The 16,819-nt window shown below is 34.9% G+C and overlaps 4 protein-coding genes and 1 long non-coding RNA gene across 6 annotated transcripts; 4 read left to right on the top strand and 1 right to left on the bottom strand.

Moving 5' to 3' along the window:
• Positions 1 to 1,899: 1,899 nt before the first annotated feature.
• LOC125817412 (uncharacterized) lies at positions 1,900 to 3,560 on the top strand. Its single transcript, XM_049496943.1, has 3 exons — positions 1,900 to 2,252; positions 2,617 to 2,718; positions 3,221 to 3,560. Exons 1-3 carry the CDS (start codon positions 1,986 to 1,988, stop codon positions 3,299 to 3,301), a joined length of 450 nt encoding a protein of 149 aa, XP_049352900.1. The 5' UTR covers positions 1,900 to 1,985; the 3' UTR covers positions 3,302 to 3,560.
• Positions 3,561 to 7,628: 4,068 nt separating this feature from the next.
• LOC125817661 (probable transcription repressor OFP9) lies at positions 7,629 to 8,129 on the top strand. Its single transcript, XM_049497222.1, has one exon. It carries the CDS (start codon positions 7,629 to 7,631, stop codon positions 8,127 to 8,129), a length of 501 nt encoding a protein of 166 aa, XP_049353179.1.
• A 537-nt stretch (positions 8,130 to 8,666) lies between these two features.
• LOC125817574 (60S ribosomal protein L11-1) lies at positions 8,667 to 11,079 on the bottom strand. The gene is made up of 5 exons (XM_049497118.1): positions 11,006 to 11,079; positions 10,796 to 10,903; positions 10,646 to 10,688; positions 9,548 to 9,743; positions 8,667 to 9,197 (listed from the first exon to the last, which is right to left on the bottom strand). The coding sequence occupies exons 1-5, from the start codon at positions 11,006 to 11,008 to the stop codon at positions 9,002 to 9,004; spliced, it is 546 nt and encodes a 181-aa protein (XP_049353075.1). The 5' UTR covers positions 11,009 to 11,079; the 3' UTR covers positions 8,667 to 9,001.
• A 2,018-nt stretch (positions 11,080 to 13,097) lies between these two features.
• LOC125817601 (putative pentatricopeptide repeat-containing protein At4g17915) lies at positions 13,098 to 14,717 on the top strand. Of its 2 annotated transcripts, XM_049497150.1 has the most exons (2): positions 13,098 to 13,153; positions 13,328 to 14,717. In XM_049497150.1, exons 1-2 carry the CDS (start codon positions 13,138 to 13,140, stop codon positions 14,518 to 14,520), a joined length of 1,209 nt encoding a protein of 402 aa, XP_049353107.1. In that variant the 5' UTR covers positions 13,098 to 13,137; the 3' UTR covers positions 14,521 to 14,717. The 2 variants fall into 2 exon arrangements, with proteins under 2 accessions (XP_049353107.1, XP_049353106.1); XM_049497149.1 differs by having other exon boundaries at positions 13,116 to 14,717.
• A 40-nt stretch (positions 14,718 to 14,757) lies between these two features.
• Positions 14,758 to 15,799, top strand: LOC125817407 (uncharacterized). Its single transcript, XR_007442294.1, has 3 exons — positions 14,758 to 14,960; positions 15,362 to 15,426; positions 15,512 to 15,799. It is a non-coding gene; the product is annotated as an uncharacterized LOC125817407 (long non-coding RNA).
• The last annotated feature ends 1,020 nt before the right edge of the window (positions 15,800 to 16,819 follow it).

The raw sequence follows: 16,819 nt of genomic DNA on the forward strand, positions 1-16,819 counted from the left end.
TTGTGGGAAAGAATGAATCTTTGTGCAGTTTGGCGTACGATGGAACGTGAAATTGTAAGCAATGACACGTGGAGGATTTTACTTGCACGCTTCATCTCTAATTTAATTTAACTAGTAAAATTATCGGTGTCTCTCACGGGAATTTAATATCACAAAATTTATAAAATAATACTTTAAACATATCCGTTAATAAAACTAAAACATTATGTTATCTTACATACAAGATTACGCAATAACAAATATTAATAATGTAAAAAAAATGATAATTATAACATTTTATTATTTATTCTTTAATCAATCACCTTTAATTTGATTTCATAGTTTATCCTTTTGCTTCCTGGAAGTGTTACTATTTTGATATTTTTGGAAAATCAAATGAACATCAACGTGAAATATTAAATTTTCTAATAAATAATCGTTGGTAAAGGGATAAATAAATTTTAAAAGGCCGAAAAAAATGAACAAATATTCAAATTCTAACGTGTAGAAAGTGCAGCCTTACCTTTTGATTTACATATATCATTTTAAAGTTTCCCATTTAAATGTATCATGAGTAATTATCAAAATGGAAAATTAAAGGGAGAATGTATCATATTGGACAATAATCCAACTTTTAAATATACTTGAAAGGGAAAAATATTACACTATTCCGTTTATTTGGGTGTTTTTAAAAAAAATCAACAGAGTGATGGAGTTCAATTTGAAACTACGCTTCTATTCCAATTGCAGTGTCGAGAAACACATTTATTACTTCAAGAAAAATATTTATAACTTGCAGTAAACTTGAGAATCTGTCCATACTTCTTTTTGAATATGAGCAACTAATTTATTGTGTAGTTATCTATGTCTTTGTGCAGAATAAGAAGAAATTCAGAATTTTCGTTATTTTAAAATGAGAGGAAATTTCTATATTTATAGACAACAAAGGGTAGTGTGAACAAATGCTTATTGTGCCTTATCAGAAATGTCACAACTCTTTGGAAAAGTTACAACTCTTCGGAAAGGTCACAATCTTTCATAAATGTCACAACTTTTCATAAAAATCGCAACTCTTCATAAAAGTCACAACTTTTCATTAAAGTCACAAATTTTCATGAAAGGGAAAGACTAGTTTTAAAAATAAATAAATTAAAAAGGAATTACGGTTTGTGATGGCGCCACGCAGACGGGCCCAATGTTTTCTTTTATATATTTATATGATTTTAATAACCATATACTAAAATATATTATACATATCATATTGACACTCTTTAGTTTCTATATGATTTTACTTCTTTATATTTTGATATTCTTTAGTTAAAATTTTAGCTCCGTTACTAAATATTACTATTAACGACATGTATATAATATGTTTTCCAATAGTTGAGAAACTTGTGACTTAAAAAGTACCCTTTCGTACTATTTTACTTGTCATTTTGAACTTTACACGCCTTTAAAAATAAATAATTATACCAATATTTATCATAATATTTATATTAATTGATATTTAGTCCTAAATCATGAAAAATAATTTTCAAAATAAACAATCAAAGTTGGAGGTAAAATTCAAGAAAAACTATTTTTTTTAATGATATACAAAAAGTGACAAGTAAAAATAACAATATAATTTTAATATAATAAACAAGTGCAAGCAGATAAATATTATTTTATTATTATGTTATTAATGCATCTCCAAAATGATTTAATGATACTGTAACACTGTTTTAAAGTTTTCAGGGGGCTAGTTTAGAAATTCTCAGAACTTGAAGGGTATAGGGAGATATTTTTGAAACTTGAAGGGGGCCAATATTGCAGTGAAGCAACTAGAAGGACCTATAGTTGCAAATATAGTTAGGTGACTTTCTCGTGAGGACAATTATGAGAGCGCGCGTGATACAAACGCGTGCTGATTTCCCTCGGAATTCAAACCTCAGTCTGAATTCTGAAATCCCTAAAACCCCTTTCCACTTTTCTCCTTCCAAAAACCGAACCAGATCGATCGAGCGATGTGGAATAATCGACGGCCGCCGGAAAATGGCTCCGGTAACGAGGAAGACAACTCCGATCAGGAGAAAACCATATCAAAGGCAGCTGGTTTCGTGGTCGTTTCGGGAATCGCGATGAGCATTCTCAAAGCACTAAATCCATTCAACAATCAAAACATCAACAGTAAAACCAGTGAAGTAAAGGCAACAGTTTTCGAGTCAGCTCCATCTCAAACTCAGCCTCAAGTGCTTCAACAATGCCAGCCAGAGCCTGAGCCCATCATCAAGGTTGTTTACTTGTATACTTGTGTGCATAATTGGTACTTCCTCCGTTTCAATTTGTTTGTATCATTTTTACTTAGCAGGAAGTTTAATGAAATAAAAAAATATTTTTGAATTTTGTGATTTTAAATCAAATATATGTCAATATGTGTAATGTACCTAAATGTTTAATCTTGTTGTAGTTAACATGTCATATGTAAAGTTGAAATTAAATAGTTTCCAAAAAAAGAAAGATTCATTCTTTTAGAATCAAACTAAAAAAGAAAGTAACGCAAACAAATTAAAACGGAAGGAGTTATTTGCGGTCCTTATTTTTGTGGTCATTTTTTATTTTTTTTTGTATCTTTGCATTTATTTTATGGCTTTCCAGAATCCGAGTTGTTGTGCGGAGCGAAGAGCGAAGGAAGTGTCACCAAATGTGATAGAGATTGAGCGGGGAGATACACTTTGGGGATTCTCTAGAAAATATGGGGTATGCATACGTGTTCTTCCCTCTATCTCAATTTACATGACATTCTTTTCGTTTTGGGGACATTTCCATATGTTTTACACCATTCCATTTGTTACGAGCTATTCAAATTTAAAACAATGATGAATGTTTCCAAAATAAAATTTGGTATGCATACGCGTTCTTCCCTCTATCTCAATTTACATGATATTCTTTTCGTTTTGGGAACATTTCTATATGTTTTACACCATTCCATTTGTTACGAGCTATTAAAATTTTAAACAATGATGAATGTTTCCAAAATAAAATGTTCATTCAACTCTTTAATATATTTTTTCCAATACCAGTAAAATGCTATATAAGTCAAATTACCATTTTAAAAGTCTGCAATCATATAAATGTAACACATTTTGTATTATATTAGAATATTGGTTTCTCATTTATATGAAAAAGAACAAAAAAGAGCTCCTTGTTTACCAGTTGATAACATTGTGGCATACTGAGTGTGTATTTTGGCTTAACTTAGGTATCAATTGAGGAAATTAAGGAGGCTAACGGGCTTGAAGGGGACACCATCTATGCTGGAAAGAAACTTGTAATACCTTAATGTGCTCCTTCTCATTGTTTCTTGTTGTTGTAGCGTTGCTTACCACGTGAGGTTGTTCTCTTCATTTGTTAAAACTAAATTTAAGCTGTATTAGGCCAGAAACTTTTGTAGTTTGAAACCAAGGTTATGGCTGCCACTAGAGATAGAGATGTGAGATTGGTTTGAGCTAATGTAAAATGAGTAAAATTTTAGCTGCTATGATGAACTTGTATCTCAACTCGCAACATTTTATTATGTAGAAGAAATGATTTTCTCCAAATTCTCTCTTGGTTATTTGCCCTTTATCATGTGTATGATTTAATTCTCTTTGTTTAATTACATCTTCCATGGTACCAAGTTCTCTTTGGTAGCAAATAAAGCTTCCAATTTTAATTCTGTTGCAGAATCAAGAGAAATGCTGAAAGCAACACGAAAAAATGTTTTATTTTATAATTAAAGCAACAAGAATAAACGGAACAAACAATGTAAACAGAATGAAAAGTGAAGGGATACGAACTACCAGTGCAGCATGTGGTACAACTATTGCATGCTACAAATGCCAAGTCTTGCTAATCATCTTGCATATTCTTGTGGGGCTCTCCGCTCTTATCAGGCATCTACAACTTTTCCTGGACACAGCTTCTAATATGTTACGTGGGGCTTAATGTTAAAAGTTAACATGGATTGGTCAATAACACTTAGGGTGGATGGGATGGAAGAAATACAGGCGTAAATCTTTCCTAATTTATGCAGGAATTAAAGCTTTGAATCTTCTGATCTCTCTCATCTGGGAAAGTCTTTATTGCAGTTGTTCTGCTTTACCATTTGATGCATGAACTTACTGAAACTTCACTTAATTGCAAATTGTAAAAGTTAGCTCATATGATTTCATTACTAGAGTGACAATAGGATGTTTACCATTCCAAAGTAGCTATCTATTTGCATTTTACTAGAAGAGCTTACTAGAGTGACAATAGGATGTTTAACCAGCAAGAAAAGTAAGTAGTTGTATGTCCTCAATCTTTACCCTATCTTAAACTCAAAAAGTCTGCATAATAATGCATTTTTCTCCACATTATCATTTTTCCACTTGGCAACATCTATTACAATGTTCTGAGCTAGTAATGGCATGTTCTGCTTCTGCCAGACTACTGCTATTTTGTAGCATGGGGACCTGTCAACATGTGAATATTATATTTGCAGCATTTACCAAAAACCAATGACTGTCCTTATTCAAATAGAGAGACTAAATGTATGTAAACCTACAGTATCATGGTAATTAGACTATGAAGCAAGGGAGGTGTCTTCAAGTTACCTCCCAGTCTGTAACAGTGAAAGCTCATTATTTCTCATCATGGAGTTTGAGATCTTCCTTGTCCATGAAATATTCACACATGCATTTGCTCCTCTTCCACCTTACTAGAGGCCTCTTTCTATTTGGTGCAAGTATGGCTTATTTCTTATACTTCGTATGGTTCTTCTTTTTAATAATGTGTTGGCTCCTATTCCCAGTGTTTTTGCTGTGAGTCAATTGAATTTAGCCTCTTAACTTCGTTGACTTGGTTAAGAATTGTTTAGTATGTGGTATACATTATGATTTTGTATAGTCTGGAGATGAGAACTTAACGTGCTGACTGCTGAGCAAGCATCATGATTGTATAAATTCTGAGCAAGTCAAACTGGCATTTTCTTACGAAATGCACTCACTTGTTAGAACAGCTTCCCCGCCACCCCCACACCCTGAGACAAAACCCCTTACTTTCCATAGTATGGTTTTACTCTCGTAAATGGGAAAAAGGACAAATATACCCCCGAACTATCGTAAATGGTATGCAGATACCCTCCGTCATACTTTTGGGACATTGGTGCCCCTACCGTCCAAAAATTAGAGCATATATGCTTTTCACTCTAATGGAAGACTAAATTAGGGACACGTGACACAATTTTATCCGTTGATTTGATATTTAATAAATGTTGGATCTGTGTATAAGATTATAACACATGTATGTATGCTCTAGTTTTTGGACGGTAGGGCACCAATGTCCCAAAAGTATGATGGATGATAGCTGCATACCATTTACGATAGTTCATGGGTAAATTAGTCCTTTTCCCCCTCGTAAATTGACAGAAACAGCAAAGTGCTTGACGGAGTACGCTGATCTTCATTCTGGTTTGTCAATTTACTCTAGAATCAGTGGTAGTGTGAAAACAAACATACAATTTTGTAGTTTTCCCTTATTTATAGTTAACTTGATCTCTTTTTGTCTCTTTTCTTTTAGTATATTCTATAAACCATTATGCAGTTCAAGAACTCATGAAGTTCAGCTCTATTGTACAAAAAACATGATAGTGAGGTAGCTTATGTTATAAATTTTTGGAGCTTGTCGTAGTGCATTTCAAAATTGGTACCAAAAATGTGGATAGCGGAGTAGTTTATATGATCATATGCAAGACTGGAATGTTTCCCTCTCTGCAGAAGTTAACATTATCTTTTGGAGTTCTTAATTGGGGACCATAGTAGGAACACTTTGGAAATTTGTAACAATGAAATCACATTGGAAAAGGTTAACAAAAGTGAAGTAGAATTGAGTTTCAAGCTTTTCTTGTGGGCTACTCTTGAATTTCCTCCATAAGAGAAGGAAGATGCCTAATCATTAAAGGAATACCTATTTTAAGAAGTCTATTATTTGAGCTATGCTTTGTAGTTTATGATTTTGCATTCACCTACTTGCTTTTAAGTGGATAAAGAAGCCTAATGCTTAGTATCATGCATACTATATTCCCTAGACTACAGATTAGCCTTACTTTCTGATTGAGTTTATATTTTTCAACATGATTTCATAGGCCCTACTGTTTTTCCATGCTCCCTTGCAATCATTTTGTATCACAGGTCCTACTTGCAAATTTATTATTTGTGTTAATGGTAAAAAGCAAACCTAAACAATCACATTTTTGCGAGTTCCATACCTCAACTATCACTTCCAACTGCCCAACTCGGCAATGAATATGTCGTTCAATTCACACTGGCAGGGTGGTTGAGGTGTGTGCTTTGCAAGTTTTATAGTTTCTTCACACAACAAAACAAAGGTATGATAGTATTCTACTCAACTACTCGTGCCGTATGGCGAGATTCTTCTACATTCTAGAATCTATAATATATGTTCACTCTCTTTGTATTAAAGTGCACCTTGATGCTGAATTGGCGTATACTTTGTTGTCAATTGGAACAAATAATTTGGTCATTTCAATATCGAGGTGTTTTTAATATAAAGAGAGTGATAGTTTAGGTAGGTAAAGAGAACAATGGATAATTGAGGTATGAAACTCGCGTAAAGGTGATAGTTTAAATGTGTTTTTGTCCATCAACTCTTATTATTGTGTCATTTTTACATAATTGGCGTTTATGTTGTAGAGAAAAGTTCTGTTTTTTTTTGTGAGTTTTGCATTTGCTTATTGATCTAATTCTGTATTAACTATATTAAATTCTCCCTGCAAGTCTCAGATCAAATCTGATGTAGCCAACTAAGATGAGCTATCTAAAGTAACTGTCAATTATGGCAAAGAAAAGTTAAATCTGACTCACATTAAACTATAGGTTTAAACCAAATCCATTTTCTTCTAAGCTGTTCCAAATGAAGACCAATCTTGCTTATATTCCATCTCCCAGAGCTTTGGTCTAGTGGTAATAGCGTCACAAGTGATGTGTATATTAGGCACAGGTCAGGGGTGTGAACCCTGTGGCCTGGTATTCAACTGGACAAGAGTAGAAGGGCGGGCCCATCTCCATCGAGTTTCTCGTTTACCCAAAAAAAATCTTTTTTTTATTCCAATTGTGCAGGAGCTTTTTCATCTTCCATGATGAGTCCAAGTGGTTCCTACAACATAATGTCTTCCCTTTGTTTTATCAACTTGAATATAGCAGCCATTTCACTAGCACACCACCACCAAAGCTTTTCCATATTCTTGAAATCAACTAGTACATAGGACCTGGCACCTAGCATGTGAAAACAATCAAAAGTTTTCACCTTTTTTTGCAACTTTTTCTGTTTCTTCAATCCACTTTTAATGGTGTTTATAATTGTAGAGAAACGTGATTACTTCTCTTCTCAACCACATCTTAAAAAGCATGACACCTAACACAAATCTTTAAAGGAAATCAAGAATATCTAATTAACATCATGATCACAAGCTTTTATGAGCTAAAAGAATGTCTCTTATATCCATAGTGATCTTCACAGGTTCATTAATCTTGAGACATAATCATGATTAGTGAAACCCCACTTTCTAATTGCATAAATTATTTTCCCTTAAACATCTCTCCTTCAAATCATACATCTGTGCTCAAAGAATGCAGAACTCTAAGGCAGCAGCAGCCAAGAAGCAGAAGCTTAAGGGATGCAGTGCCTTGTGCTGTAGCTGTAGGCTGAGTGTTTCGTCGTCTTCAGAAGAAGCTGAAAGCTCCAGTTCTGGTAGATATCCGACTATTTCGAGCTTAACACATGCTATGGTGCAAGAGAGGTTAGACAGGATGATTAGAGAAAGAGAAGAGGCGAAAAATGAAGAGATGAGGAGAAGGAGGAGGAGGGCGGAGCGAGATGAGAAGACAAAGTTTATAGTGATGATAGCTATGGAGAAATCATCTTATGATCCAAGAGAGGATTTTAGGGAGTCAATTGAACAGATGATAATTGCAAATAGGATTTGTGATCCTAAAGATTTAAGGAGACTTTTGAATTATTATGTTTCTATGAATGCTGAGGAATATCGTGGTGTTATACTTGAAGTGTTCCATCAAGTTTGCACAACTTTCTTCTTATCATGTAAACAACCTTCATCTCATCAAGTATAAAATTTCTATCAATTCAAAGTTCATTCACCACCCCGTACCCCAACCTCAAATCAAGTGCGGTATCTTATTAGCTTAGTTGGTTGGTTGCCTGAACTTTCGGTAAGGGTTTGATTTCTATCTTGTAATCCCCTTCCACATTTCTCTTCCCCCTATCCTCGATGTAATGTTTTTTAAAAGAAATGCACAGATAGCCAATTTTGGCAGGTAATTTACGAGAATGGTCTTGGAGATGGGGTGATATTGACCTTTGACCTCGTTTTCCCTTTGGACAAAACTTCACATTCAACAATTTTTTACTTTTGACCATGAAGGTTTTCCATTGAGACAAGCAGGGTCAAAAATTCAAGACGATCCATTTCCAAGGTTATTTGGCGCAAGTTTTTGGATTTTATGCTTTAGATCCTTCCTAGCTGGAAAATACTTGTCATTTACGTTTTTAGAACTCACATAAATGAGCAATTTGAGCTGAATTTGAACCAGACAATCGATAAATGAATCATTTACTCGACCTGTCTAAAATTTGTTGGGCTGAGTCGTAATATATTGGGTTGCATAATTGCACTCCATGCCAAACATGAAACATCCAACACCCCAAATACAATTTGATAAATATGTTTAAACAACACCATTCATTACCACAATTGGAAACCAATTAGGTATTCATAACGTCTTTCGTCATACTGGATCACTGGTTCTACTATGATTTCAACAAAAAAGAAAAAGATTTAGAGTTCATTGATAGCCAAAATGGGAACTAACACATCCTCCCTCATACACCAACTAAGAGTAACGCACCAAAACTTTCCTCTAGGAATGATATATAGATATCAGTCTACACAATGCATAAACTTGCTAAGCTGGTTCTCAGCTTATCACTGAATGTTTGAGGACTTGTTAAGGATAACACCTTCATATTTGACCTGGAACCACTTCATTGAATCTTCCTTTGTGACCCTGTGCTGGATCCCGACACGAGACTTGCACCTGCGGCGACGAGCAACACGGTATCCAGGTCGCTCCAAGACAACATAGAAATCCATACCATAAATACCAGTTGAAGGGTCATACCTGTTAAGAGAGAAGAAACAACAAAATGACAACTTCAGAACAAAAAAGATGATCAGTTTATATATGTGTACCAGATTCATAACCTACCGAGGTTAACATGGTAAGATGCAGCAACCATAAGAATAAATAGAACAGATATTTAAGAGAACTATATGTAAAATCCTTTCTTTAACTACTTATACTAAGTTTTACGCAGTTCCAACGTAAATTTTAACATAGTTTTCTTGTTATGCATTAGAAAAGGTAGACCAGTAGCAGACCACTACCCAAGTAAAATAAAGCTAGCCAGCTAATTATGTAGATCGTGAAAGCAAAGCACAAAAGATACTACTAGATGACAATCTGCTTACTTAATTCCAAGATCAATGTGCTCCTGAATACCAAACCCAAAGCAGCCGGTTTCACTGAAGTTCCTTCTCAACAACTCGTATTCCTTAACCTTCAATCCACTCTCAAGTAGCTGCATGGCTTTCTCCCCTCTGACAGTCACGTAGCAAGCTATCTTTTCATTACGCCTGATACCAAAGGACCGCACAGTATACCTTGCTGTTAATAAGAACCACTCAAGCATGTGAGAAATCAAACTATGTCTTCGGACAGGACACAACTGAGATAATTACAAAGTATATTAAATAAATGTCCACAAGAAAATCATTGGGAAGTTCATTCACCAACCATATAACCTGTATCAATGTATGAACTAAAGCAGGAAGCAAGTTAGCTAACCATAACTCGTGAATAGCATGGTAATCAAATTTTAACAATCTCAGATCATGAGTAATGCTAGCCTGGATCAACATCTTGCAAAAATACTTGCAGTTTACGTTGGCAAAAAACTACTCCTAAGAGGAACAAATCCAACACAATTACAAGAACCTGCAATCAACACAGCTAGTTGCTTGAGGTAAGTCTTTATATAGTAGACGAGAAGGAAAGTTATTCCCCAGAACCTCACATTTAAAATGTGATTAGTGAAATCAATAAATGACACCTTAATCCCAAAACTAATTTGAGTCAGCTATATGAGCCCTCTATATTAATCTGTCACTTAATGTTCAGTGCTGAATTTAATATGTAACTGATAAAAATTAAGCCAGATTTTAACAGTCTACCAGACCAACAATATTGTTAACCAATTACCACAAAAACGCAGCTTATACATAGGCGTTACTTCATGCATTGGACAATTAATCAGTGTGCATATCAAATATTTATTTCAAAGAGTCGACAGTGTCTTCCCGTGTAACCTATTCTTTTCTTGTAGATTTATTCTTCAAATTGTTGTTTGGAAATGTGTGACATTATATAATGATGGAAAACAATACAATATATACAACCATTGAATTCATCAAAACACTACATACAAAACAATGCAATACATTATGAAATAATATGTAACAACCATAAAAACAAAGTGTTAAAATGCATTGAAGATTCGAAAATTTTACCCTTGGAGAAAACAGGTGATTGGCCGCTAAGTTGCTCCAAGACCTTTAAGCATAAAACAAAAAAAACAGAAGTACCCTCCATCTTAGTTCAACATCAAAACAACGGAAAAAAAAAACAAATTCACGAGATTTTGTGAAAAAAGGTGTTACCTTTGCTGCTCTGGTGAGTCGATCTCCACTCTCACCGACGGAGATATTGAGGACAAGCTTCTGAACCTTAATGTCCCTCATAGGGTTACTCAATTTCTTCTCTGAAGCCTGCACTCATTATAACACAACAAGAAACATTTAGACGACATTGAGATATACATAAGAGAATAAGAAACTACTGACGGAACGAGGGAAATTGCAGAGAGATACCATTGCTGGACGAAATTGCAGCAGCAGGGAGTTGAAGAGTACTGAACCTGAGGCGCGAAGAAGATGGTGAAAAACCCTAATACTATCGAAGTTTTACAATGATTTGATTATGGGCTGCAGTTGAATCGGGTTTGGGCCATTTGTTCACTTTTATAACAAAGTTCATTTGCACTTTTGGTCCTATTTTGTAGGGAAAATTGTATATAATAACAAACTATTAATTCAAATTAAATGATATAAATATAGTTTGATTTAATTGTATCTCATAGCAAACTGTTGCTATTTCACCTCTCTCCTGGTGAATCTCGCTCGCCACTCTCGTTCTCTCCCTTGCCTCTCTCGTTTTTTATACAAACGCAAGTGTATAAAGTGTGTTTGTGTTTGTATAAAGCGAGAGAAAATTGTATATATACATATATTTTCGTTCCCCTCTCCCAGATATCGGTCGTCACTCTCCCAGATTTCGCTCTCTCACTCGCCTCTCTCACTTTATACAAAAAACGCAAATTGTATAAAATGAGTTTGTGTTTGTATAAAGCAAGAGAAAATTGTATATATACATATATTTTCGTTCCCCTCTCCCAGATCTCGCTCTCTCACTTTATACAAAAACGCAAATGTATAAAATGTGTGAAAATTGTACATATACATATATTTTCTTTCCCCTCTCCCAGATCTCGCTCGCCACTCTCCCAGATCTCGCTCGCCACTCTCCCAGATCTTGCCCGCCACTCTCCTAGATCTCGCTCGCTCACTCGTCTCTCTCACTTTATACAATTGATCTTTTTGTATATATATACCAAAACAGATTATACAATTGCTTTCTTTTGTATATGTATAGCTAAATATATATATTTATGTTTGCTATGGACTGCAATTATGCAAACTTTGCTATAGCATACAAATATGAATTTTGTGTTTGCTATATGTGAAAGTTATAAAAATTCCTTTTCTTTTTTCTATAAACTTATGTGGGTTTAGATTGGTAAAGAGGAGAGTCCAAATAGACAATAATGCGGCCCAGCCCAATAATGAAAAATGCTTACCATCATTACCCGAATTCGGAAACAGAAATCCACTGGTACTCCGTCGTATTGAAGTTTTCCGGTAGTGTTTCTACCGGCATAAGCATTTTTGTATATCCAAGGTGATTAATTTTGTGAAGTTTAATGTTGTTTTACATCATATTCATTTTGATTGTTGGCTCTAATCTTTTCCCCTTTTTTCCTCATTTGAAAATTACTAGATTTCATTTTTCCTTCAAATTATTGAAGAATTGTATTGTTTCATGATTGTTACTTCTAATTAGATATCCTACAATGGTTGTTAATTCCTTCTTGTTTGTAATTGCTTGTTTGTTCCTCGCTTTGTACAGAACGGACAATGGTTGAAAGGCTCATTTCATTACTTGTGATAGCTAATAATAGCAATGCAAAAGTTGTTATTCTTATCCAAATACAAGAAAAATCATAGCTTTTATAATTCTACTACATTGTTGCTTTCTCCAAGTTTTGATTTTTTAAATAGTTTGACACTGTTTACTTACAAATGGAGGATTTTTTTTGTTAAAGGAAACTAATGCAATTGAGAAAAAGAAAGCACCACACTTGTGGTTTACTTGGAGCAGCACCAGTTTGGTGTTGTAAGTGGATTAATATAAAGGTAGATTGAGTTATAATTATCCTTGCTTATGTTGCTCCGACTCTCCAATAATGTGGTTGCACCCTTGTTGGATCCTCCAAAAGTGCATTATTTGGAAGGATCCGACATGCACTCGTCGGCATTTTTGAACAGTCCGAGCAACATAGAATTCCTCGCTGCTATTGTATTATATGATGTTTTCATTAATGAAAACCTTTGTTCATTGCCAAAAGATGATTTCGTGTTTTCAGTTTGATGGATTTTATGAACTTATATAACTCATAAGAATTGACCAAGAAGAACAGATAGGGCTGCCTTTCATACAATGATTTTGTATTGCACTGTGCATGTCCATCTATAGATTTGAAGTTTTGAACTGAAAAATGCTACTCTTTTGTACTTACAAAAGAAAGAGTTGATATTTGAAAAGGATTTGTCTGATATTTTGTTCAAAAAATGATTCAGGTCACAGGTCTTAACTCCTGGATTAGATGTGGAGTATCAAAGGTAGACTTTCAACAAGGTTAATGAATATTTGCGTAGCATCTCTTTGTAAAGCAAAACAATTGGAGAAAGCTGAAGTTGTAATAGTTGATGGCATAAGAATTGGAGTACAACCAGATGTGGTCACTTATAATACACTGATTACCGCATATTGCCGCTTTGTTGGCATTGATGCAGGTTATTCCATCCTTTATAGGATGAAAGAAGCTGGAATTTATCCTGATACTGTTACATATAACTCTTTAATAGCTGGAGCTACCAGATATTGCATGCTATCTCGATGTTTCGATCTGTTTGAAGAAATGCTTGAGATGAGTATTCTTCCTGATATTTGGAGTTACAATACATTAATGCATTGCTTCTTTAAATTGAGAAAGCCAGATGAAGCATACAGGGTTTTTCAGGATATTCTTTTGAAAGATATTTCTGTTCATCCAGCAACATTCAATATATTAATTAATGGTCTTTGTATGAATGGATATACAGAGAATGCCTTAATGTTATTTAGGAGTATAAAACGTCATGGATTTATTCCCCAATTAGCAACTTACAACATTCTTATTCATGGGTTGTGCAAGTCAGGACGGGGTAAAACTGCAAGAGAATTTCTCAACGAGCTGGTAGAATCAGGTCATATCCCCAATGCCATCACTTATACGACAGTAATGAAATGCTGCTTCAGATGTAGACAATTTGAAGAAGGCGTTAAGATCTTTGCAGAGATGAGAAGGAAAGGATATACATATGATGCCTTCGCCTACTGTACAGTTGCAAGTATGTTACTTAAAACTGGGAAGATGAATGAGGCCAACGAGTACCTGGGCTATATAATTACAAATGGTTTTGACCTTGATATAGTGTCTTTTAATACCATTGTTAATCTATATTGTAAGGAAGGTCAGCTGGATAATGCTTATAAATTGTTACACGAGGCCGAAAAAAAAGGGTTGGAGTCTGACAAGTACACCCACACTATCTTTATTGATGGCTTGTGCAGGACTGGTAATTTCAAAGAGGCCCAACAACATTTGGACTATATGAGCATGATGGGTTTTGATTCTAACTTGGTTGCTTTGAATTCTTTTATTAATGGGTTGTGTAAAGCTGGTCACCTTGATCATGCTTTACGGATGTTCGAATCAATGGATGCCAAAGATTCTATTACTTACTCCACTATGGTGCATAGTCTTTGCAATGCCAGGAGATTCCGTGCAGCATCTAAGCTATTACTATCGTGTATAAGAGGTGGCATGAGAATTCTTAAATCAGATAAACGTGGTGTTATTGATGGTCTTCGTGGTTCTGGATATTCGCAAGAAGCAAGGAAGGTCCAGTCTAAAATTCGATTGGCTAAGATACTGCATGATTAATTAGGGATGATGTTCAACTTTGCCACTCAAGTGTTAACCTTGTTTAATTGCCTAAGGTTTTGCATTATAAGTCTTTATGGAAGCTTTAAAAACTCAGGGATCATGCAACTGAGAATACAACCTACATTACCCAATTTTAAGTTAAGTACTTAGTCCTCTTGTAAGAGGCAAACACATGACACTGCTGTGAAGAGGTCGTGAATACCTTTCCTCATCCGAAAGATAGTGATGACATGATGTTGAAACTGTGAAGAGTTATTGCAACAACAACAACAACATATACCTAATGGGGTCTGGGCAGGGTAGAGTGCATGCAGACCTTACCCCTACCTCATGGAGGTAGAGAGGTGGTTTCCGGAAGACCTTCGGATCTTGACTTATTATGCGGAAGTAAATGCATGTTTTATTACAGATGCGAAACAATTAGGTGGGCCAAAACTGTAAGTCATTTATACTTCCAGATAATCTCTGTCCACTTATTCTTTTGTAATGTTTAGTATTGAATTTCAAAGCTAGATAGTAGAGTACAATCAGTTCAATTAAGGACTGCTCTTTTCTGCAGCATGTCATTCTGGACTCTGAATCTGAAATCACTAAGCTGTCGTGTTTGGCTGAAGATAAATCAAAGGTGAGGATTGTACTCCTCTTTTTCCCTGGGTAGTTAGAAATAAAGTGTTCTTACATATTTGAGCCAGATTTATCTTTTCTGCTCTTTGAAGTTGTTTAAGATGTGTTGACAATAGCCAGTTCCTTTTTTGGGATCTTTTAAATGACCACAATTATTGGCTGCTATCAAATTTATTGATAATTGATGTTGTGGTATGCCTATGATCACTTGCAGATTTTAATGCGGTTGCGCAATGGGTTACTACTTGAATAGAAGTTTGCCTATTGAAGCTTGAAGTTGTAAGTTCCCTACATCTTCATTTTCCGAATTGATTTTCATAGTGGTTTCAGTTATGAATTTTTTCCTTGTCTGTCTCTATGACAGGAGATTGAGCAATTTCAAAGATTTGGGACAAGTAAGATAGCTTCTAAAGCTTCTTCTGTCAAATGCCATGAACTTAGTATGGTGAGTTTAAATTTCTATTTTCTTTCTCGTTCACTTAGTTGAGCTTTCCTTGGTAGGAAAAGAAAGGAAATTTATTTCTCTCAAATTTTGTTACTATATAGTAATTCTCCTTGACACCTGACATTTTGTAAATTTTCTCGGTAAGATAGTACTTTGTTATCTTGATTTGAGAAGCTTATACACCTTGGAGTATGCAAGTGTACAAGTATAAGTGTCAGGTGTAATTTCCTCCTTTTGTATTGCAATTTGCATGTCCTTTCCAAGGCAATGACTCAGTTTAGTAGTATTACATCAAAGCTTTTACATCCACTTACTCCCTAAGCTGATTCTTACATGTAACTTTGTCCTTAAATCTGCAAGAATGACAGTATTTGAGATTGAAAAGATTCAATAACACCAGAAAAGCCCAAGGCAAAAGAAAAAGTAGTGGGTAGGAGCCACTTTATTCACATTCAGTAGCAGCTTGCTAGTGTCCTTTCAGGTCAGTAACTCCTGCAATAGGCTGCTAGGTTACTTGAAACTTATTTTTTGGTTTTCCTGCCCTAATTGAAGGCGAGTGGAAAGTTTACGCCAATATGTCTTTTAAAAGCAATAGTATTACTTGTTGGAATATTAAGGGATAAAAGCAATAAAACACGATTCTATTTTCTTTGGCTAATTGCATCACTCTAGACTTGATATACCCGGAAAAGGTGTCTCTCGCTCAACTAAGTGCAGTATCCCTTCTCTCTTTCATCTACCTTTTACCTTTTGATGTTCTGTGTATGCTTTCACACTTTTGGCCATTCTCTGCTAAGTTTAAGTATAAAAAAGGTTTCGGAAAAAACACCTATCATTGGTTCTTTATATGCCCCCATTTTAGGGTTTTCAGTCATTTTGAAGTGGAAGTAGACTGCCAACTGTTAAATCAAAGGCCAAAAGCCCAAAACATTAGTTAATTGGCTAATATTTCCATGTATATTTTCTTTGTTCTGTTTCACTTCCATGATCCTTCATCTCTTACGCTGCCTTTTTCAATATATGGTTCACATTGTGTCAAGCTGAATAGGCTTCTGAAGTCCTTAAACTCTTCCTCTCGTTGTCAATATTAAATCGTGGATCTTAGATTCAACTGTTCACTGTTTGTGATTCTATTCCTGCTATTGCCCTCTGCTCGTCTTTGGGTTTAGTTAACCTTGAGTGGATTTTCTTTTAATATACTTGGACTAGATTCTTTGTATAAACTGT

Source organism: Solanum verrucosum, unplaced genomic scaffold, assembly GCF_900185275.1.
Source record: "Solanum verrucosum unplaced genomic scaffold, falcon-dt-bn FXZP01000280.1, whole genome shotgun sequence".
NCBI lineage: Eukaryota > Viridiplantae > Streptophyta > Magnoliopsida > Solanales > Solanaceae > Solanum > Solanum verrucosum.

Excerpts from the sequence above, each read along its gene's own strand:
- LOC125817412 (XM_049496943.1), top strand. The coding sequence starts at position 1,986 with ATGTGGAATAATCGACGGCCGCCGGAAAATGGCTCCGGTAACGAGGAA. Across the intron at positions 2,253-2,616 it reads AGCCTGAGCCCATCATCAAG|AATCCGAGTTGTTGTGCGGA; the intron begins GTTGTTTACTTG and ends ATGGCTTTCCAG. Across the intron at positions 2,719-3,220 it reads GATTCTCTAGAAAATATGGG|GTATCAATTGAGGAAATTAA; the intron begins GTATGCATACGT and ends GGCTTAACTTAG.
- LOC125817661 (XM_049497222.1), top strand. The coding sequence starts at position 7,629 with ATGCAGAACTCTAAGGCAGCAGCAGCCAAGAAGCAGAAGCTTAAGGGA.
- LOC125817574 (XM_049497118.1), bottom strand. Across the intron at positions 10,689-10,795 it reads GACTCACCAGAGCAGCAAAG|GTCTTGGAGCAACTTAGCGG; the intron begins GTAACACCTTTT and ends TTATGCTTAAAG. Across the intron at positions 9,198-9,547 it reads CACATTGATCTTGGAATTAA|GTATGACCCTTCAACTGGTA; the intron begins GTAAGCAGATTG and ends CTCTCTTAACAG.
- LOC125817601 (XM_049497149.1), top strand. The coding sequence starts at position 13,138 with ATGTGGAGTATCAAAGGTAGACTTTCAACAAGGTTAATGAATATTTGC.